Raw genomic sequence first — 24,263 nt, forward strand, 5'->3', positions numbered from 1 at the left:
TTTTACAGTGGAGCTGAGGAAGCCTTAATGGAAAGACTGTTGGGACCAAGAAACTAAGTTTGCTCAGTTACAAAATGAGAAGATTAAGTTGCATAACAATAATAACAGCACCTTGCAATTGAAAATGCTTCAAGTGTGAAAAGTTCTGTTTTATACATTATCTCATTTGTTTTTCATATCAATACCATGTGGTTCTCATTTTACATTTGATGAAATTGAAATTTAGCTAAAGTAATCTGCCCAAGGTCATGCTACTAAAAGCTATTATATTTATAAATATTTACAACTATATTTACAGCTAAATGCAATAAATCTCTATTTCAAATGCAAATCTAGATCTAATATGCCCCCTCTACCTACAAGATTCTCTGAGCAAAGGTGCAGACTTTTTAGAGAATTTATAAATAGCCCAAATTCTAAAAACAATATCCTTTTCCTGTGAGAAGATATGTCTGGGTCAAAAGCTGAAACCATGTAAGGTTTTGCTTTTTGAGCACTAACTGTGAACTATGTAAAATTTATAACAAAATGAAAAATAAAAATATATATATATATTTAAACCGTACTTACAGATTTTCTCCTACAATTGATGTGCATTTAAATGCAGCTCATAAGAAGCCCTGTAATTAATCCAAGAATTGCTCACCAAGTACTTTCTCACTCTGTATGGTCTAGTGGTTCAGTTTTGTTAAACAATGTCATTGTTTTGCATTCTGTAAACCTGCTCTGGTTCTATAACTTGTGGTTCTGGGAGAAACTTCTGTCAATAAACAAGAAATATAAAAGGGGGAAAAAAGAAAATACATTTTCAATTCAAAGCCAATAACCGCCATTCTGGGCCTGGTTAATTTTGAGGTGAAACTCTAAATGGCTGGTATCGATAAGAAGCTAATTGTCTTCTTGCTGATTTTCTCTTGTGATGATCACCTGTAAAGTGCCTTGTGTCCCTTCTGTTAAGAATGTGCACTCCAAGATGATAAATATTTGATGTTATTTCAAACCAAGAGGACTACCTGGAAAATATTTAAAAATCCAAATAAGTACTGCACTGAAAAGTTCAGCGAGAGTCCACTGTCGGTGAAGCATTGTTTGGCAGAGAGTGGGAAGCAGCAGCAGGAAGCTGGGGGTATATTGAGGCTCCTGATATTTTGAGGGTAATGATTTTTGATTCATAGTTTAAATCCGTTTTAATCTGTACCTGTTTGCAATTACACACGTGGGAAGTATTTCACCACATAGAGCCAGCGACTCGGAGCACTTACAGGCTTGCCACATGGCTGCAAAGCCAGGTCCTCCCACAACTACCTCCTTTGAGCAAAGAAAGTGGGTCTCTTTAAAGTCGGAAGTGTACTTTTAAGTGGAAAAAGAAATTTACACGATGGTTGACCATTCTCATCTCAGTACAAATAGATCATCAGGTTTGTGATCTAGTAGTTGACAGGGGCACATCATGATTCTGGTCAAAGAAGGAAAGGAAAAGAAAAATGCAAAGATGGAAAGCTGCACAACGTGATGCCCAAAGACTTGGGTTGGGTTTCATTTATTATTCTTTATCGAGTGTTTCTGCGGATGTTGTACATTCTTTTCACATCAAAGACCCTCCAGGTTGCGATTTTATACAGCCATCCTTATTACTACACAAAGGTCCTGTGTCCTCAGATGGGCCACTTCATTTATAAAGCATCCATCAGACAATAGCGAAAAGCCAGCTAGTTAACAAAGAAAAGCATGCATTTTTCTTGTGCTATCAGTACTAGTTTTTACTTCATTAAAAAGAGAGAGGGACTTGGCCCATTGTGGCTCAGTGGTTGAGCGTAGATATATGAACCACGAGGTCATGGTTTGATTCTGGGTCAGGGCACATGCCCAGGAAAAAAAGTCTCAATCTCCAGTAGAGGGTGTACAGGAGGCAGCTGATAATGATTCTCTCTCATCATTGATGTTTCTCTCTCTCTTTCCCTCTCCCTCCCTTTCTATATGTAGATAGATAGATGATAGATAGATAGATAGATAGATAGATAGATAGATAGATAGATTGATAGATATAGATAGATAGATATAGATAGATATATCGTGTGTGTTTTTTTAAGAGAGAGGGGGGAAGGAAAGGTTTTCTACAAAGAGGGGTGAATTGGATTTCAGCAGTACCAGAGAAGAAAACAACTAGGATAGGAAAGTGAATATCAGATGTGGCTTTAGACTTAGAGATGAATTTTAGTCCTGACTCTGGCATCTGCTAGCTTTGAGGCCTTGGTTATTTCAATGTGTCTGGATTTGCTCATCTGTATAATGAGAGGTGAGCACGGAGATTTCTATGACTGAGGATGCAGAGACTGTGGGCTGCAGGCTGGAGAGTGGAGTGTTTGGGAAGGCCAGGGCTGAATTGAGTGGAAAATGACTAATGCTATTTTTATGGCAAATGTGGGAATGGGTGATTAGTAGGATGGCGCCAATCCTTGCTATTTGTAAGGGTTTTAGCACAAGGAATTAGTTATGAATCAACAGAAGCTTAGAAGGAATGCCCTTCGAGGGAAACAGTATTGACAGATGATTCCTGACATTTTTTTTTTAGGAAAACTAGCCAAAACGTTAGCAAGGACTGAGGAGAGAATGAGATGCAAATATTCCTAGGGAACAATTCAGACTAGAATTTCAAGAAAGTCTTATAGAAAAAGGAGATGCTGGAGGTTACCACCTAGGAGCCTGGAGTGGGGCCCAAGCATAGAAAGAGGGAAAACAAACATTCGCCTTGTAGGAGAGGAAAACCTTCTCCTTCTTCCCTTCCAGGTTCTTTGGCTGAAGAGAGGTTAACTGGAGAAAGACAAACTTAGCTTTGTGTCCACAGTAGCCTACAAAGACAGGCAGGCAACTGAGGCTTACATGCTGTTCTGAGCTCAGGAGAGGGGGTAGGGGTCTGCGGCTTCACAGGTGAGGAAGACAATTCATAGGACGATGGGAGAACAAATGCCGCAGCTAAGTCTTTCTGATATAAAAAGTTATGCCTGGCAAAGCACCCTCTCTTATCAAAGTTATTTTAGGCAGGGAAGGGACTGGTAGAAAGCTCTCCTTGAGTCTGTGGAGCCTTGATTATTTTCAGCTCAAAATAATGCACATGCCCAAGTGGCACATTTGGGGGCGGCCTGCCCTGAACCCCATCAGCATCTAACAGAGCTAATCCCAAGCCACTCATCTATAGGGAAGCACCATCAATTTATAACTTTTTGGCTTGTTTTATTTATTCCCCCTTCCCATAATATATAGATCAGTCTAGTTTAGCGGTTCTCAACCTGTGGCGGTCAAATGACCCTTTCACAGGGGTCGCCTAAGACCATCCTGCATATCAGATATTTACATTACGGTTCATAACAGTCGCAACATTACAGTTATGAAGTAGCAACGAAAATAATTTTATGGTTGGGTCACAGCATGAGGAACTGTATTTGAAGGGCCAGAAGGTTGAGGACCACTGGTCTCGTTAGATAAGAACAGTAGAGAGAGAAAAAATGGCCCACAAACCATTCAAAAGATATACTAGTATATAGTTAATTACATTATTATAAAGATATTTCATTTGCACATCTTGTGTCATTTTAAATGGGAGGTTTTTAGAAAAATCATGGGAAATGTTCAAAACATAACTAAGTGAAAAATTATGACACCAAAATTTTATTTATACATATGATACACATATAATAGGGTCCAAATTATGCAATTGTGTATTTTAAAGGCTAAAACAAGTATTTTTTTAATTACATTTTATTGATTTTTTTACAAAGAGGAAGGGAGAAGGATAGAGAGTTAGTAACATCGATGAGAGAGAGACATTGATCAGCTGCCTCCTGCACACTCCCCACTGGGGATGTGCCCACAACCAAGGTACATGCCCTTGACCGGAATCAAACTTGGGACCTTTGAGTCCACAGGCCGACGCTCTATCCACTGAGCCAAACCCGTTAGGGCTAAAACAAGTGTTTTTAATGTTAAATGATGATCTCTAGTGGCAGGCTTATGGGTGATTTTTTCTTTTTCTTTATTTGTCATATTTTCAACAATGAACAAGTATTACTTTAATAAGCATGAAAAACAATTCAAGAAAAATAAGTTATCTGAGAGCAATTCATATTAGTTTAATTATATTTAGTGAAAAAGAGCCTATGAAATACAAACTTGCGAATGCAAGCTACTGTTCACTCTGCTAACTTATGATGTTTCACATGAACAAGGGCAGATATCTGTTCAAAATCAAGTTTTGGCCCTGGAGGGTGTGGCTTAATTGGTTGAATGTTGTCCTGTGCACCAAAAGGTTTCTAGTTCAATTTCCGGTTAGGGCACATGCCCAGGTTTTGGGTTCGGTCAGGGTGCATAGGAAAGGCAACTGATTGAGGTTTCTCTCTCACATCAATCTTTCTCTCTTTCTCTCCCTCTGCCTTACTCTCTCTCTCTAAAAAAAATCAGTAAAAACATTTTTTTAAATAAAGTTTTGTCAAGGTTATCAGGAAAAGCAAAAGTTCAAGATACACACTTTGAAAAATTTGATTAAAAAATTCTGTATTACTGATTTCTGATAACCTACCTATCAGTAAGTTAGCTTTACCGAAATCCTTTCAGCCTAGTCTCTCTTCTCCTTGCTGTCAGTAATAATAATTAAGATAACCATCACTGATTGAGTGCTTGCATGTGCCAGGTCCTGCTCTGTTTTCCCTTATAATCCCCTCAACAACCTTATGATCCCCTCAACAACCTTAAATTATTCCATTTTTACAGTTGAGGAAACTATGGCATAGATTAATTCACTTGCATGAATTGCCGAAGGTTCAACCTCAAGAGTCCCAGTTGTTAACTTGACACAATATTGCTCATGGGTCATACTAGAATAGCTAATATTCATTGAGTGCTTAATATGTGCTAGGCTCTGTGTTGAGCATCTTATATGTATTAGCACACTTACTATTTGCAGCAGTCAAATAAGCGCCATTATTATAACCACTTTACAGAACAGGGCCTTGCGCCTTAGAAAGAATAAGTAACTTACACAGGGGCAGGCAGTAAATGGCAGGGCAAGAATTGTGCAGCCTGAGTTCCTGTCCTAAAGAAGCATTTCAGGAGGTCATGTGACTCCATCACAATTGTGGAACCACTCAGAGCCATGGTCATGGTCACAGGTACCTGATTATTCTTAAGAATTATATTATTGCCCTAACCAGTTTGGCTCAGTGGATAGAGCGTCAGCCTGCAGACTGAAAGGTCCCAGGTTCGATTCTAGTCAAGGGTATGTACCTTGTTTGTGGGCACATCCCCAGTAGCGGGTGTGCAGGGGGCAGCTGATCGATGTTTCTCTCTCATAGATGTTTCTAACTCTCTATTCCTCTCCCTTCCTCTCTGTAAAAAGTCAATACAATATATTTTTTAAAAAAGAATTATATTATTCGTAGAAATAAATTAACATTGGAATTGCTTAAAAGATTTCCTGGAGAGCCTCTTACAATGACACCTTCAGGATAAACAAACCTGAGACCAACCTGCCTTTCCAACTCTATACCCCACTGGGTAAGTCTCCAGGAAATATTATTTAATAATCTGTAACCATTGTCCTCCATTGTGAAATGCAAAACTAAAATCCAAGCATATTTATAGAGACTATGGTATGAAGACATAAGGATTGATTACTTCATTTAATGTAAAATAGCAATTCAATATTAGACATGGAGTAGAAATGTGAACTATAAAAATCATCATCAATTCACTAGTTATTGATTTCTTTTAGCTATGTTCAAGAAAGTATCTGACAGCCTGTCTTTTAGAATATTTTATATGGATGCATGCAGAGATATTGATTGGCCATTGACTTTTGTGGCTAGGGAGAAAGAGAGGGAAGAAAGGAAAACAAAAATAATATGAATTAAAAAAAAAACTAAGAAAGCTGGCTTTATTTCTTGGTGTTCTATTTTTAAACTGGCCTCTTTTCGGCATATTCTAGCTGCTGTCCTGTAACATTTGAGGAGTGAAATCTTTCCATTGTTTTCCAGAGAAACTCTTCATTTTGAACAATGAGTCTTGACAGAGTTGTTAAGACCAAAGGAGAAATAATCTTTGGAGAGAGTCTAGTGGCAACCCAAAAATGTTTAAAATGTTCAAGATGAAGCAAACATTTGAAAAGGATGGAAAACCAACAGTTTCTTTGAAATTCAGCAGTATCAATTTCACTTAATTCCAGATTCTTAAAAAGGGTGGTGGCAAATTAGGAATTTATCTGAAGTTCCTACGACTGAACCAAAATGTTTATGTGTTCAGTTTATAGAATAGAGGCTCAATGCCACAGAGTAATCTTAACATTATCCCTAGCTTTGAGGAATTTAATAAAACAACTTTTACTGGAGAATTTGAACTTGAGAGAATTTTACACTCCCTTTAAGGAGTACAGTGATGATCTCAGATTGCAGATAAATATGTAATCCTAACAAATTAAGGAATTAGTTTGAAGATGATGAGAATCCTCTATCATTTTGCTAAAAAGTGCCTCTATTATCCATGGAATTTGCACAATACTAATATTATTAAACAATTTTTTTAAAAATCTAGACCAAGATCTATTTTGGTGTATTTCATCATGGTGCCCAGTGCTTTATTTTTCACTAAGTTAACAAACTGTCTCAGCATGCACATTTAGGTAACAAAACTCAGGATTATCACTTCCCCCTCCTTATAACTAAAGTTTATGGACAGCAGAAGAGTGGGGCAGCAGTTAAGTATAAATTTAATAAATCATAAAATTACGGTCGCTTTTTAATATATCCATATCATTTTATCTTAATAAACTTTGTTCATGTGACTTTCACATTAGGCATAATGGGATAGAGCCTTGGGTGGTATCAGAATTTCCAGCATATTATTTGTTGGAACAATAATTCTAGGATCTGTGCGATGTCTCTTTCAACTAGCATGTCTTCTAGGACAAGATGATAAGTCATACTTCTTTTGAGACTAAAGCTGGCCATTGATTGCTAAAAGGAGGGAGACCAAAAAAGAATTACATTTGTATCTATTTTGCACTGGAAAGAAATGAATTAATTACCATTCTGTTTCCAAAGTAAACAGAGGAAATAAAATAGGGCAAGGTTTTATGGGAGCCCCACCACCATTCCAGTGCCCTGTGGAACTCCCCTGGTTTCCCTGGATAACAGCAGGATTTATGCTGTTCCCGCCTCTTGCCCTGCTTGAAGCAATGATTTCAATTACCACTTGATAATGCAGAGAGATCAGTGCACAGATGATAAGGCCTCCTGGAGAATGACTTTGGTTTAGCTACTTTAGCAACTCTCCTCTTTGGAGTTTATTTAAATTACAGAATAGCACCATCCAGGCTGGTCAGGCTCTGCTCCCTAGCAGGAGCTCCAGGAAAAGTATGACTCCGGTCCCCTCTGTGTGTCTAGCTGATGTGGTGAGACGGAGGAAACCTGGCAGAGCTGGGGCAGGAAAGCTGAACAGTAGTTTCATGCCCCTTGCTTCGTTGAGTTTAAGCCTCTATACTGGATACCCCGTAATATGGGATGTGATCCAAGCTACGTATTAGAGTGAATTTGAGGGTATGGCCTGTCACTCCATCACATATTTCCTGTCCCCACCTCCACCATCTGCCAACTGCCCCTTTGGTTACTGGGTGAACAGGCAAGTAAGGACTACAAAGTAAACCACTCCTTTTCAATGAATAATAACTGTTTCTAACATTTTATAGTTATAGTCCTTCGCAAAATTATTTTGCATGCGTTATATCATATGGTCTTTGAAACCATCCGTGAAGTTTTATTTTTCACACTTGATGAATGATGACACCCATTATTTTATCATCACAACACTGTGAACATCCAAATCACTGTGAAATGAGTTTGATTCTGCCCATTGAATAGACAGTAACGTCGATGTTTAGGAAGATGCCAGAACTGGCCAGAACACCTTAGCTAGACAGTGGCAGAGCCAAGTTAGGAGCTCAAGACACCTGAGTCCCAGTTTGACATTTCAACAAAGGAAACAACAGATTCAAGTCATGATTCATTTCCTTTTCCATGACCATCGAGCACAGAACCTAGAACAAATTCCCAGACAAACCCATGCCCAAAGTCTCTCACCAATCATCTAAAAATGGTGTGAAATATTGTTAGAAATAATATGAAGAGCAGCCCATCTTATCCTATTTGGAATGTTAATTGGACAGGGGAGTCGATTTGGGTCACTATGGAAACTGACTAGAATACATGCAAGGCTTTTCGCTGACTGCCCCTTTGTTTCCCTAACTCCAAACCACCAAGCGACTCACCAAATCAGTTTGTGAAGAGAATAAGAAGCTTTAAATGGTCCAGAAATTTAAACCAAGTGAAGCAAAGCATCCCATAGCAAGCATATCTTTCCTTGGAGGTGGTGACAAATCAATGCCAACCAGGGTGCTGGGTAATGCCCACCGTGGAGAGAGCAGTTGATGCAAGGGCAGCAGGCATAGCCTACAATTATAGCCCTTTCCTTTCCTTTTAAAATAAATTCTGTGAAGGAAATTCTGCTTCTGGCATTGTCATAAGATTCTATACTTTGGGGAAAAGAAACCAGCCAAGGAAGCCAGGCCTGAGGTAACAGCCCTCAGAAGTGCTTAGCTTGTCAAAGTATATCCATGGCCCTGGACCCTGGAAGGGGCAGGCAGCATTCTGAGGGAACCTGGGGGGAGGGCTGGATTGAGCTGCAGTAGAGCTGACAGACACAGCAATGGCACTTAGCTTTGATGTCCTTGTTTTTTTACTGTCTCCTGGCATGCGACACCCTGATTTCTGTCTGACAGGACCAGCAAAATTTGAAACTCCTTATTGAAAACCCTGAATAGTCTCACAACCTTTTCTTACCCAAAGAGACTGCCTTTTAAAAAAACTAGGATTTATGCTGAAACTTGTTCTTTATTTTTAAGTACTAGCTTTATTCAGATACTAGAGGCCCGGTGCACGAAATTTGGTAAGGTCCCTAGGCCTGGCCAGAGATTAGGGCCAATCGGGGCCTTACAGCTGCCAGCCAGGGCCTTCCTTCTCCTGGCTTCTGGATGCTGGCCGGGGCCTTCCTTCATTCTTCATCACCCCCTGTGTTCCACGCCACCCACTGGTGGTCAGCACACATCATAGCAAGCGATCGAACTCCCAGTCAGTCGAACTCCTGAGGGGACACTTTGCATATTAGCCTTTTATTATGCTGTATAATAAAAGGCTAATATGCAAATTGACCGAACAGTGGAACGACCAGTCACTATGACATGCACTGACCACCAGGGGGAATCTGTTAAACACAGGAGTTGGCCCCAGCCTACAGGCCCCAGACCAGCCAAGGCGGGTGCTAGTGGGGGCCCCCGATCACCCTGCTGGTCACCCTGCAAAGGGAGGTGACCGTGGCAGCAGTGAGGGGTGGGGCCAGCTGGCGAGCAGGCCGACACCACCCTCCAGTCGTCCCACCGGTCTCCTCACAGATCAGCCTTGATCACCAGCCAGACCTAGGGACCCTACCCATGCACAAATTTCATGCATCGGATAATTAACATACCATAGAATTCACCTGAAAATATGCAACCCAGTGGGGTTTTAGTGTATTCTCAGAATTGTGCTACCATCACTACAATCAACTTTAGAATATTTTTAGCACCCCAAAATGAAATCCCATTTCCTATTAGCAGTCAACCCTATTAATTCCCCAACCCTCAGCCCTAGGCAACCATTGAGCTACTTTCTGTCTCTATGGATTTGCCTATTCTGGACTTATCATATAAATGGAATCAGACAATATGTGAAATTTTGTGTCTGGCTTCTTTAACTTACCATTTTGTTTTCAAGGTTCATCATGTTATAGTGTCAGGAGGAAAAATAATTTTCCCTCTACCCTTCAGAATTCTTGGCTGAGACAATGTGATAAAAATTGAATTAACAAGACCAAAACAAATTAACATGTATACTTCATGTGCATATGGGAGATACTTGAGGAAAAAATGTGTCATTCTCTGAAATGACTTAAATATCTTAACAGAAAAGAGGGGTGGGGCATGTGGCCTCTTAAGGAAGAGTAAATGGTTTTGGGGAAAGATGAATAGGCCCCTAGAACTGTGGTCGGCAAACTGCGGCTCGCAAGCCACATGCGGCTCTTTGGCCCCTTGAGTGTGGCTCTTCCTAAGCCTCAGGAATACCCTAATTAAGGTAATAACAATGTACCTACCTATATAGTTTAAGTTTAAAAAATTTAGCTCTCAAAAGAAATTTCAATCGTTGTACTGTTGATATTTGGCTCTGTTGACTAATGAGTTTGCCAACCACTACCCTAGAAGAATAGATGAGACATATGACAGTTTGTGACAAAGTTTGCCTGGATCTGGTATGGACTTCTAGTCTCCTCTCCTGTGATAAGAGTTAATCTTCCCTGGCTGATGGAACTCCTGAGAGGGGATTTTATAACAATGGAGTTCCTTTTGGAGGTTCTGTCTTTAGGCAGATAAGGGGAAGTTCAGAGAAAGCCTCTTCTTGCATCTGCTGTTTTTCAAGTGCCTAAAGCTCAAAATAAATATACTGAGATGGCATAGCCTGGGCTAGCATATTATACTGTCCTTCAGTAGCATCTACCAGAATCTCATTCCTCTTTATTGCTGAATAACATTCTATCATATGAATGTATTACATTTTGTTTATCTGTTCATCAGTTGATGGACATTTAGGTTGTTTCCCCTTTTGGCTGTTATGAATAATGCTGCTATGAACATTCATGTACAAGAGTTTGTGTGAACATATGTTTTTAAATCTCTTGGGTATATGCCTAGAAGTGGAATTGCTGGGTTATATGGTAACTCTATTTTTCAACTTTTGAGAAACTGCTAGACTTTCCCAAAGCTATTGTACCATTTTACATTCCCACCAGCAATTCTTCCACATTCTCTACATCACTTGCTACTATCTGCCTTTTTGACTCTGGCTACCCTAATGGGTGCGGATTGATATCTCATTGTGGATTTGACTTGCATTTCCCTGATGACTAATGATGTTAAGCATCTTTCCATGTCCTTGTTGGCCATATGTTTATCTTCCTTGGAAAAGCATCTGTTCAGATTCTTTGCCAATGTTTTAGTTGATTCATTTGTCTTTTTGAGTCATAGGAGTTTACCTTGAAGCTTTTAACATCAGGTGTACTGGGGATTAAGTTTGAAACTTGCCTTACCTGATGACATCATTCTGTGGTCAGAGAAGTTACCAGATCTTCTTCCTTTGTATGCAGTCAGCCCTGAGTCACTTCTCTCTTGGGTCTGAGTGCGGCGGGAAAAGTTTCCACTTCCCTGGACATGGCCTTTCACTGACATGGCTCAGAGGCTCCCTGAGAGGGGGAAGGTATATGGCATTGCTGTCTTCTGTGGCCATTGAAACCCTTAGTGTTTTCAGTCTCCAAATAGACCCTCACTTGTGTGAAATCCTCTCACCAGAGTTCCTATCACTTTGTTAGGAAGGAAATCCCTCTGTATGAATGTGAAGTCTGTTGCCTGAATGCTATAGGTAGTTTTCTCACCTGTTGTCTGCAGAGACCAGTATTTCCTAAGAGGAGAAACAAAAACTTTAAGTGTTCTATATAATCCAGAGAAGAACATCAGTGAAGGACAAACCAGTACTTCTCCCATGTTTCAGCCTAGATTGCTAATTTAGTTTTGACGTCCTCACACTCTACCTATTCTTTATTTAATACATTCTTTTAAACATCAGGCCATATATCCTGGCTCTCCATTAGCCAGTCTCCTGGCTTCATATTACAATCACCTGGAAAACTTTTAAAAACTATATTCATGTTGGGGCCCCACAACCAAAAAGTTTGATTTCACTGATCTGGCATTTACAGATTTCAAAGTGCCACTCGTGATTCTAATATGCAAATGGTTCCAAAACCTAAGCCCAACTATTACCAGCCTCTTAATTCATTTTCTCACTTAAGAACCCACTGCCCTCTCCAGCGAAGCACTTCTCAGACTTTAACAGGCACCGGCATTATCCCGGGATCTGGTTAAACAGGCACAGGCATCATCCCGGGATCTGGTTAAAATGCAGAACTGATTTGGGGGCTGTGGGGTGGGCCCTGAGATTCTGGAATTCTAACAAGCCACCTGCTCAAAGCCTCAAAGTTGGTGAGCCTAACAGGACCTTTTTCTCTTCAAGGATTTAACTCTTTAAGACTGCCATCATGGAATCTAGTGTGTGCTATCCTCCGTTTAAAAATAGAATTGAAAATCTATCGTGGTCCATTCAGGCAGTCTTTGTTAACATAAAGGTAGAACGATAAACCTCCATATTAATTTAAAATAATGATCCAGTTCCTTTAAAGTGGCCATAAAAACACTGCACAGCTGAATGAGTAGGTGACCTGTGGGTCACATAATTGAAAGCTATTGGTCTCTGGAGCCAGCCACAGGCGTCTCACTTTGTAATCTTGGAAATCACTTAATTTCTGAGTCACTGTTGCCTCCATCAATTTCAAGTAGTAGAAGGTATTTCTAGGGGTGTTAGAAAGACGGATGAAATCAGAAATGCAAAGCGCCCATCAGTCCATGGACCTCTGAGTATGCCTAAAGAGAGGCTGAATCTTAAAAATAAAATAAAATTTAAAAGAGCCATTGCAGTCTCTAAATATGTGAATTTTCACTAAAATGTTTTGCATGAGGGTTTAGAAAGATTCTCTTCTGCTTAACCCTCCAACTCGTCTTTTTCTCACTTCTGCCAACATTAAGGTCAATCTTGGGGAAAAGAAACCACCGAAGGACAAATTGAAGCTGAAACTGGAAAAAAAATTAAAAGATTGCTGCAACTTTAGCTTAATGAGAAACCACAACATATTTTGAAAAGATTTTTCTTTGCTAGTCAACACAAATAAAACCACCTCTTTCCCTCTCTACCTGCCTGAGTCACCACTCGATGGAAGAAATCCTAGATAGAATGTTTTAAGGTGCTTAGGTCTTTTGAGACCCATCAGGTAAAAGAGAGGTTGAGAAGTAGAATGTAGATATTGGTTTACTATCATCAAAGGAAAGGCACTGCAAAAATAAAAATTAAAAAGTGACCTGTATGTTTCCACTAAATAACTTGATCTTTCTTAACCAAATTCTTTTCTACCCCACAAATGGAACCAAAAAATATTTCCATTAAAATTCTGGCCACAGCGAGAAAGTACTTACTGTATTGTAACTGACTTGCTAGTTTCCAGAAAACATAATTTTTATACTACACACTGTTCACCTTCAGAGATATATTTTTTTTTTTAAAAAAAGATCAAGTCAGAACTTTTTCTTCCCTTTATCATAGTAATTAGGAAAAAGTATTCTATGTGTTCCTTACCAGGGTGATAAGAGTGCAAGAGTTGTCTTTGGTTGAAGCGCTGTCTTCCTCACTGGTCTAGTCTTGTTTAGATTAACCTTTCAGTTTAAAAAAAAATAGCAAACACTATCTGACTGCTTCCTACTGGTTCACAGAACAAATGAAAAGACAAGATGAATCTGTGTTCTCAGGGAGGGCTCCTATGACAGTGCAAAAGCCCTGTGCAGATGGGATTGGTGTGGCAACACAGGCACATTAAGGTCCCTGCAGACCTGGCGGGTGCTAATTCTACTGCAGCACTGTGAGGAGCAAAGGGGTGGAACAGAGGCGTGCTTCTGCTCTTTACCAAGACGGTGTAATGGAGTCTTCACTAAATCAGCCCCTCTCAGCTAACTTCCCCTGTGATGGAAGAAGGGGTGGCAGTTTCTTTTGTACATTAGGCTTGGAAAGTGAGCAAAAGACATCCCTGTAAAATATATGTGACTTTATTTTACCTTTGCTATCCTTGCTGAGGGAAGAAATAGTTCTGTTCTGAAGCCAAAGGTGGACATTACCTATCCATTTTGATGTTTGCCTGCCTCGAGGACTAATTCATAAGGACTGGCTTCATCCTGCCTCTTTAAATTGATTGGCATGTCCTTTAATAATCACTTCAATTAATCGCTTTACTGTGCAAGTAGAAAAAAAATCAATATAAAATGTAATGGTTCCTCCTGCCAGGGGCCCTATTGATTGTGTAACTAATGATTTTGAAATGATATGCCATTATGCAAATCCCATCTGTTTTAGGGACCTTTGCCAGGCAGCCACAGAGGAACTGTGTTCTTTTGCTTCATCTTTGATTTTCCAGTGTCACAGTTATCAAATACTGAAATAAATTTTAAGGATTATGACCCTAGTGAATAGTGATGCTGTAATGATAAATTCTAAGTGCTTATTTTATTATACAAATTGTGTGGGTCCCTGTATCTCTCACACTCATCAGCTACTCAGTTTATCCCAAACCAAATAATGTCCGTGCCATTAAGGCTGTGTGGCTGTATAAATGCATTGTTTTAAAAACTTTAGTCAGAAATGTTTTGGCCAGTGTTACTGAAAAAAAAAACAAAAAAAAACCAAACACACAACATATTTTCAAAGACAAGTGTATAGGAGCTCTGAGTAAGGTGTAATACATGAAAATTAACATTAATTTTCAGAATCATCAAGGCTTATGGGAAGTTGAGTTTGCATATTAGCATTTGCCCCACCTGCCTGTCAGTTACTCACAACCAGAAGACCACAAGGCCAGAAGCACTAAAGCAGCGGTTCTCAACCTGTGGGTCGAGACCCCTTTGGCGGTCGAACGACCCTTTCACAGGGGTCGCCTAAGACCATCCTGCATATCAGATATTTACATTATGATTCATAACAGTAGCAACATTACGGTTATGAAGTAGCAACGAAAATAATTTTATGGTTGGGTCACAACATGAGGAACTGTATTTAAAGGGCCAGGAGGTTGAGAACCACGGCAAAGGATGGGTTACAGGAAGAATTCTTAACAAAATGCCTTGGTATGTCAGTGGGTTGGAAAGTAGGGTAAATGGTATATTCTGTGAAAGTTGAAACTCAGCTTTGGGAGGGATGAGAATAGCTGTAACATCATAATTCCTCACCCCTCACTTTTTAAGACAGCTGTGGAAAGGCTTCAGCTCCATCTTTGGAAAGACAAAGCATGAGCAACTTCCCTTGTGATCTTGGTAGGGAATCTGACTAACCTGAGTAAGAGTTTAATTCTAGGGCATTGGGTGGGGTAAAATAAAGGACTTTATCTTTTCTTTTGCGGTGCTTTTATACATTTATTATTTCCATAAAATCTGATATTGATAATATTATGTTTGGGAAATACAGTAAAGTACCAAGAAGACAAAAATATAACCCATAAGCCTAACACTCAGAGATAAGCTCTGTTAAAATTTTGATGTGATTGATTGATTTGTTCTAAAGGGCTGATTTCCATAGCACAGCCCAGATGGTTCTACAGTTAAGGCATTGACTAAATAAATATATTTTTCTTTTCGTACTATTGTGGCCTGTGTTCTTCTGCTTTTTCTTTTCATGATGAAGATAAACTTGCTAGTAGTGAGTGCTCTGTTTTGCTTGAAATAACTCTGTGGCCCTGGCCAGGGGAGCTGCGCCGTGGGTGACCCTCTCTGATCTTTCAGAACTATCCCATGCTCATTCTCTAAGGAAAAATTCACAGTTCAGAAGTTTCTCAATTGCTGTTTGACTGGAAGTGCAGCTCATTAACCTGCTTTCCTCTTCTTTATGTGCCTTCTCTTCTCTCTCCTCTTGCCCTTGTTCGTCAATTTCTATTCTTCTCTGTTTCAGCAAAACAATATCAGTCAAGGTAATTGATGATGAGGAGTATGAGAAAAACAAGACCTTCTTCCTTGAGATTGGAGAGCCCCGCCTGGTGGAGATGAGTGAGAAGAAAGGTGGGGGAGCTGCTCCAGGGCTGAGCCCAACAGCTTCTGCTGGCCGGTGCCACCCTGGATGCCTGCACTCTTCAGAACATGATTACAACACACATATCCCTCCCCCTATGTAACAGGGCATAGATCTCGGGCCTGCCTGGAGCTCCATTGGCCAGTTTTGGCCACTCTGCCTGTTATAAGTTTGAGCTATTAATTTTCAATGCAGTCAATCAAGCTTCCATTTCTGGGAGAGTTGAAGCAGTCGCTTGCTATGCCAAAATGAAGCCAACTTTCTGATTACTCTTCCTAATTCAGGGTACCTCCTGACTGCCCATGGGAGCAGGAAGAATTTGTGAACGTGACAAATTAGCAAAGAAAACAATGGGGGCCAGCTGAGAGCACCCAAGATGCCCTATTACATACTTCAGGAGGTCCATGTGTTGCCATTTCTCCCTCCATAACATCACTGTTAACATTCGGCCTGGTGAACACCTAGCATGAGCGTGTGACTCCAACCATTTGTTTTGCCTTTGTCTTGTGTTCCCACAGGAAGATCATTACCATTAGAATATTTGACCGTGAGGAATATGAGAAAGAGTGCAAATTCTCCCTTGTGCTTGAGGAGCCAATATGGATAAGAAGAGGAATGAAAGGTGTGAGAGTATACAAAGACGTACCAGCGAGAAATTGTACTCTTCTCTCTCCGTGTCTCCCTACTCTCACACTTAACTTTCTCCTCTTCCTCGGCTTCCAAGTACTATACTTCATTTCCTTTGAAGCTTTAGCAGTTTCATTTTCCTTCCCTAACAAGTGCACCAAGCTCTGCCCCCATTTCCTTCAGGAAATGCCAACTAACCTTGACCGAAACCAGATTTAATCAATGCTGGAAGAGATTTCTGGCACTCAGAAATGATTATATAAATTATAAAAGCATGATTCATGTGTTTAGTTTTTCACTGTTCAGGGGTCATTTTCAAATGTGGTTCCAACTATTAAATCGCCCCTAAAATGTTAGTGATAAAGACTACTTAATACCTGTTAGCAGTGGTAAATGTGTCTAATGGCAACGAATGGGAAATTTCAAAAGAATTAAATAACTCGGTTTCTTCAGAGGACCAGGTTTCAAAAAAATATTTAATAAAATATCTTAAAGAGTAATGGCATCAATATTCTAGTGCTCTTTGGGCATGCTATTTTTATATGATTAAATATGACATTTAAAAGGGACCATATGTATGAAACCATAATCATATAAATTTTCTTTAAGTAGGAAGGAAATGGTCCTTCAGTAAGAATTTAGCCCTTGCTTAAGGCCTACCCAGTCTTATGCTCCAAAACCTTTCTTTCTTTATAGGCTTGACAGATTTTAACATGTATAGTAAAGAGAAAAGAGTAAGCAGCCATATCCTCAGAATAATTTTTTTGGTTAATTTGTACTTATACATGTAGAAAATATTTGAATAAAGAAATCAATTAATTTCTTTGTTCTCTTCGACCTTATATCTATTTTTATGTGGCCTATATTTGATAAGAAAGGGCAAGAATTTTATATCAGTTTTAAAGAAATGTTTTTCTGAATTATCGAGGACTTCCTATAATTATCGTCTAATAGTGGCTATTTAAAAAGGAGTCCTATTCATTTAATTATATGTATAAATTTAGCATACTGCATATTAATTGCATAGAAACAATTGGTTAGATGGGCCACTTTGAAGAAATTTACACTTTTACATGTAAAAAATGAAATATATAGGACTAATTTTTATATAGACCCAACATTTGGGGGAATTGAACTAATCCCACATTTGTAAGAACTTGGTGTCCTCAGAGTCCTTCAGACAAAAAAAGTTTATGTTCCTGACTTAATCACATTCAAAATGGTAACAGAAGCCTTTGGAATAGGGGGGGGGGGGACCACTGGGGAGCCATTTTAATTCAGCCTATTTAATATGTTCCATGGACAGCAAGCGGAAGGAAAAGACACTTTAGAAAATTGTGCTGATTTCTTACAAAGATGGGATCAAAAAATGCCTCATTAACATACAGGAAGAAGCACTTACTTCTCAATGAATTCCTCCCTAAAGGGAGCACATCTTAGATAAAGTTCTTTCCATTGTCATTTCAATAAAATATGCCCTTATGTAAAAGCAAATTAAAATTCCTTAATAGCACTATCTAGTTTTTCACCCGCCAAGTAGATTCTTATTACTATAAATAAAATTACTGACTTGTTTTAGAAAGTATCTTCTAATGCCACAACCATTAGAAGGAAAACTGGGCCTGAAAAACTAATTGTAATATCCCCATCTACTACTCCGGAAGTCATTTATTTGATACTTCCATCCAGATAGCTTTCAACAAAATGAAGTGCTTCAGTATAGTCTGGGTTTAAAACACATAACCTGAAAGACAAACTGTGTATGCTCCCCCTACACACACACACACACACACACACACACAAACACACACACACACACACACACAACGCCATGCGGTTTTTCCATGGAATTAGGTGTCCACAAAAGCATTCTGGCTTGTCCAATTACAATGTGCAGAAGTCATAGGTAAGGACAGAAAAATAAGCACTAATTCCTGGGATTTGAGTTTTGAGGACTTAAAAAACTAAGCATGTGTTGATGGCCAAAATATCATGCAAATAGAACCTACAGAGAGAGAACTTTATCTTGAGCCAAAGTGTCCTTTCAAAAAGGGTGGTCAAAATGAAATTTTCTAAGATGTTTTATCTATTTTCATTGAATGAAAGGTATAATGCCTGAGATCCTGCATGATTTAAGACTTTCATATGTTGAATTAACTAACTCCCAGAAAATATTTCAGGAAAAGATTCACTCAAAGTTTAGGATTAAATTCATAAAATGTTTCTACTATAGTTGGTAAACTAGATATATACACTTTGTACAAGCATAGATAGTAGAAATGTTTGACTAAATGTCAAGCAATAATATATAGAATGAAATATATATACATATATATTAGTCAATCACACACATTTGCAGAAATTCGTGTTGGGATTATGTAGAAATATTCCCAATGCCACATTTCTTTGGGATGCACTGATTTTTTATCAGTGGCTCCCTACCACTGTCATCAGATCTGCCTGGATTTCTTTCTGCTGATATTCCTCTTGCTTTCATTATTCATCTGTTCTCTTATTCTGTGTTTGTCTTTGTCTGTTTCCTTCACAGCCCTGTTATTGAATGAGCTTGGTAAGCATTTCATTTCTTGCATTTCCTTTCCATTTTTCGAGGTTAATTTCCATTTCTGTCGGGTGATACAATAGCTCTCTGACTTTTATTTCTATTGATTTACTAGTAAGATTGTTGTTTAGGCCCATTGGCCTCATTTTTGTTAAGGTCAGATTTATATTCCAGTTTTAGTTTAACCTTTTGAAAAATCAGTGATTTCTTATGCATGCACAGAATTAAATGTGTGCACTAAATCCTATAATATTAAAAGAATGATTAATGATTAAGTCATGAACAAATGTTTTCATATTTTTCTTAATTGTAAATATAATTTGGCCAGTTTTTATCCCATGGATGGGTCATCAAATAGTCTGATATCACCGATATTTGTTATTTAGAGTGTGACTTAAATAAATTGTAACATTTATTTATTTTTTTCTTTTTTAGGTGGCTTCACAATAACAGGTATGAATTTTTAAAGTCTAATGACATCAAATTTTACTTTTTACTGTCTGTTTTCACCATATATTGTATACATTTTTTTAAAATCATTTGTCATTTTTACTTTCTTTTAATGAAGGAAAATGCCTGTATGGTAAGATAATTTTTTAATGTTCCTCATTTTCTTCAAATATCCTTAAAAACCAAACCAAAGCCTCATCTTATATAACCTGTATATTAACACTTAGCTGTCGCACATGGTGTGTTCTTGCTGATTTTAGACATTCAACGTTTTACACACTAACAACATGTGTGTTGTATTCATTTACACGCAAATTTAAAATATTCTATAATTGTTCACATTTTGACACTGGTCAGTTTGCAAATGTTCACATAGCCCTGGTGATGTGCAATGTCCCCAGCTAGATAGTCCAAAATGTACCAGAGTAACTAAGACAAGAAAACATAGGGGTTGACATCTAAGACTTCTCCATGGCCCAAGCTCAGGATACTAATAGTAGCTAATACTCCATTGGGAGAAGACCCATCCCATCATCCCACCACACCAATATGGACAAACCCTTCTTTGAGGACTTAATTTTTAGCATTATTAACACTTGTAAATTAATGAGTAATATTTCTACCACGTAAAGTGCATTACAAAATGCTCTACAAAAACTGAAAATGCCAGTCAAAACGTATAAAACCCTTAAATTCAGACTGGTACCCAGCCTGTGTGGACCCTGTTGATTAGCACAATTCTAAAGCTATTTTCTTGTATATGGAAGAAAGGTATTTCCTTACAGCATCATCTCTTTTGATCCTTAATATTTCCTCATCCTTTCAAAATCGTCTACGCAGATTTAGAGGGAGATAAATATCAAATGTCTAATATACTGTGTAGGTGTTAGTATTCTAATTCTTTTTCCTGAAATCAGATAGCTAAAAAAAAAAAATTTAAGAATATATTGCCAAATATTCTAATGTTGAAAATGCTGTCATGAGAGTCAGGGTTAACTTCAACCACTGTAAGTATAAACTCATGATTCAGTAGCTCCAACATGATTCTGTCCAAAGTGGAACTTTCTGAATATGAGCAATTTCACATGGACTCTTACTCTCCTCTGCCTCTCTCCAGACAAAATATTTAATGACAAGATGACTCATAGACTCTCAGAGACATAGAAATTGAAAAGGATAAAAATGTTAAACAGGACAAGTCCTGGTAGAGGATTTGTTAAATCTGACTCATCTGAAGTTCTCCCAGGTGAAGTCTCCCAGTTCTGCACGGCCATACATGCTGTTTTCAAATCCAAGTTCAGGAATTTTCATTTCTTTTTTAAATTTTTGTCTTCTTTTCCTCGTCCACCATTTTAACTCCTTGAAGCATTCTTGGAAATATTCTGTTTCTGTCACCCAATATGTTAATTATCCTGGTGAGATTTGAGGAAGGTAGAATTTGGGCAAGTTGAGCTTCATGGCTTCTTTGAAGTAATTTTTTTTAAGTCAGCCATTGTAGAAATACTATAGTACCAAGCAGCACCTTCAGCCCTATGTGGCCAGCTAATGAGACCTGAACTAAAAGTCTCTGGCTGTAGAACGAATGCCTTATTAAAATGCATTGAGGGTTTGGATATCTATTTCCTTTAACATTGAATGTGTCAGGATTTGGCTTTGAGGGTCTTCCTTCCGTATCACTTGAAACATCTTCTCTTTTAGTATCTAGATAATTGGATCCCAGTTTCTTTTCTCGGAAACTATTCCTATAAAGCTCTGGAGTGTCTGTGCAGTTATGTCCAACATCTGCTGCCTTGGACACATCTTGCATCCAAGAGAGCAGAATCACTTCTTCTGAAGGTTTCTGCCATTTCATGTACTTCAAGTTCTTTCTTGTTTCTGAAACTTTCATCTGACATAGCAGTTTTTGTGTTGACACCACCTCTTCCCAAGATTTGAAATTGATGCTGTTATAATAAGAGAGAGTTCCAGAACTTTGTGGGAATCTCTACATGGGCCTCTCCCTTTACATGACCCTTCTCCTCCAGAGCTAGGCTGGAATGCCTGGGATCCACTCTACAGATGCTTCTGGGGAACATTCTGAGACTTTGGTCTCCACAGTGTAAAGCATCTTTAAGTTCCAAGTAGGTTTTTTGTTTTTTGTTTTCTTTTTCCGATGCAAAAGCAGAGGGTCCTTTATTGAGCTAGCTCGACTCTGTCTCCTGGCCGACGCAGAGACCAGAAGCAGAGCGAAAACGCTATGAGAGAAACAGGGTTTTAATAGGGGGTGGAGTGAGGGGAGGGGAGCTGACTGTGGGCCCTGCCGATTGGCCAGGCACCAGTCGGGTCTTCTTACACAGGATGTGGTCATCTCTATGGCGCGCACATCCCTTGATTGTCATTGGTTAGTTTAAAGAAATCCCGGGTGTGGCCAGCAGGTATTTGAGGCTTTGAAGGCAAGGCTTTGAGATACAGGGGTAGTAGAGAGGAATTAATCTAGCCTTTGGATTTTTAAAAAGATTTTTTATTAATTTTTAGAAAGAGGAGAGAGAAATATCGATGTAGGAGCTAAATATCGTTTGCCTCCTGCACACCCCCAATTGGGGATCAAGCCTGCAACCTGGGCATGTGCCCTGACTGGGAATCACACCAGCAACCTTTTGGTGCATGGGACTACACCCAATCAACTGAGCCACACTGGCCAGGGCTAGCCTTTGGATTTTGCCTGCGGCATTTATGTGTCTTATGCAGCTGAGTGTGAAAATCTAAATTTGAAGCAGGATATGTGGAAATTTAAGGAACTGTTTGGTGCACAGCCCAGCACCTATATTTCAGAGATCTCATTAGTTAGTGGTGGCCATTAAGTTCTGGAGGTACTTTTGGAATTTGTAAATCTTTACCTGTTGCTCCCAGAGCTTGCCTCATTGAAAGGCTCTTGTTTGGACCTATGAGCTCATTTGCCCTTGACCCTCAGACACCTTACATGGTAAAACCCTATTCATTATAGCTCATTAGAGTTTGCAAAGTAATTCTTGTTTATTATATCATTTAATCCTCAACCTATAGAGGAAGATATTATTGTTCTCACTTATAGGAGAGGAAATGAGGATACAAAGAGATTGATCAATCTACCCCACATCACCCATTCAGGACTCAGGGCCTGGCCCTCTGACTTAAGTCCAAGGCCATGTAATGAGTGTTCCGATCCCAGCAGTTTTATTTCCTTTCTCCTAACCACTTCATTCCTTCCTGCATCGTCATCCCTTTTCAATTCAAAGCCCAGCTGTTTCATAAATGCCATCAGCATGAATGCTAGTCATATGAAAAACCAGGGGGACCCCAAAAGAGGGTGCACATAATTTGAATATATTTTTAATAAAATTGAGTATTCTGGCTCAGTTTGGAGAGGAGACAGTCATGTCTGATTCCTCAGGCAGCGGCGGAGTTCCTTAATTAATTCAAAGTATATAACAGTCAGTATACCTCTTTTAAAAGCTAGTCTTCCAATCACATTATGCTCATCATGTAATAGACTAAGTTAGGCACATGGAAGGAAGCCAAACTATGAAAATTCTGACAGTTAAAAGCTTTAATCACTCCAGCACATAGGTTAGAATAACAAACCCCCTTCAAGCTCAGTTTTATTTTAAAATTGAAAAAAACAAGTCCCATAGAAGATAAGTGCCTTGTTCAAGTTTAGACAGCAAGCATATAACAGAGTTGAAACCAAGTCCTCAATCTCATGATTCCCAGGTCAGGTCTGGGTAGCTCTTACTAGAAGCCAATAGCAGGTAGATGTGGTGGTCAACTGAACCGGGAGTTTGATGAAAACCCTAGGCCTAGGTAATCCAAACAGTTGCTATGACCATGGTGTACCCTGCAATGACAACATTCTCCCATTCACAATCCCCAGGAAATATATAACATGTTCCCAGATGTTATGTTATTTGACCCTCAAACAAACTTGTGATGTAGACATCCCAGGTAACTATTGTCCTTGTTCCACATGTGAAAAAACTGGGGAAATGGCCTACTCTCGGCTATGTTGTTGGCACCAATAGGAAAACCAGGCTACCTTTCATCGCACCAAGTGCTTTCCATTGTTTCATGATGCCTCTGGAAGCAGAAACTTAGAGGGTGTGAATACTCCGTTTCAGAAACCTGCAGGAATCTGGCTGCGCCCCCTACTGTGGCATGTGTGGTTCATTCACATGATCTGGTTTGGCTTGTGGAACACTTAACCTATTCAGCTCTCACTTCTGCAACCTCCATAGGCGCGACCTATGAGCACTCAGTCCTCTAACATTGCTTGTGATGTGTGCATCTCAGTGTGATGTTTAGCTTACTAATTCTACAGAGCTCTACTAGCAAACCTGTGCAATGCATCCTGCTGACTTTCTGCCTGTCCTTTTGCTAGGCCAACCTGTCTTCAGGAAAGTTCATGCTAGAGAACATCCGATTCCCTCTACTGTAATCACCATTACAGGTACTCGTTTCATCATGATCCTAGAAAACCAGTGTGATGAATTTGAAGTGAACTGTCTTCAACTGTTCTTCAGGTCTTTAGACATTAACGTGACCCAGTTTAGCCCCTGTCCCCTCTAAAACATTGCTAAATAATGCAGTGGCTCTCTGTAGCTGGGGTTGATGGCAGAACAGCAGCAACAACACACGACCCCATTGGCACAGGACAGGAGGTGTGCATGGTAGAGGGATTAGCATGGACCATCAGAGGGGATTGATCCCAATGGCCTCTCCCTCTCAAGTTTCAATATATCCCATGTTGCTTGCAAAGCTTGCTACTCAAGCAT

General features: G+C 39.3%; 1 protein-coding gene across 2 annotated transcripts in view; it reads left to right on the forward strand.

The window, feature by feature from the left end:
- SLC8A1 (solute carrier family 8 member A1) overlaps positions 1-24,263 on the forward strand; it is a 276,016-nt gene that overhangs the window by 189,915 nt on the left and 61,838 nt on the right. The window contains exons 2-5 of one of the 2 annotated variants that reach the window (XM_081100760.1): positions 15,723-15,829; positions 19,015-19,035; positions 19,462-19,479; positions 23,870-23,938. In XM_081100760.1, the coding sequence (XP_080956886.1) occupies positions 15,723-15,829; positions 19,015-19,035; positions 19,462-19,479; positions 23,870-23,938 (215 nt within the window). The remainder of the gene's footprint in view (positions 1-15,722; positions 15,830-19,014; positions 19,036-19,461; positions 19,480-23,869; positions 23,939-24,263) is intronic. The other variant, XM_081100761.1, reaches the window with a different exon arrangement.

This window comes from Myotis nattereri, assembly GCF_964212035.1.
Source record: "Myotis nattereri genome assembly, chromosome: 10".
Taxonomy (NCBI): Eukaryota; Metazoa; Chordata; class Mammalia; order Chiroptera; family Vespertilionidae; genus Myotis; species Myotis nattereri.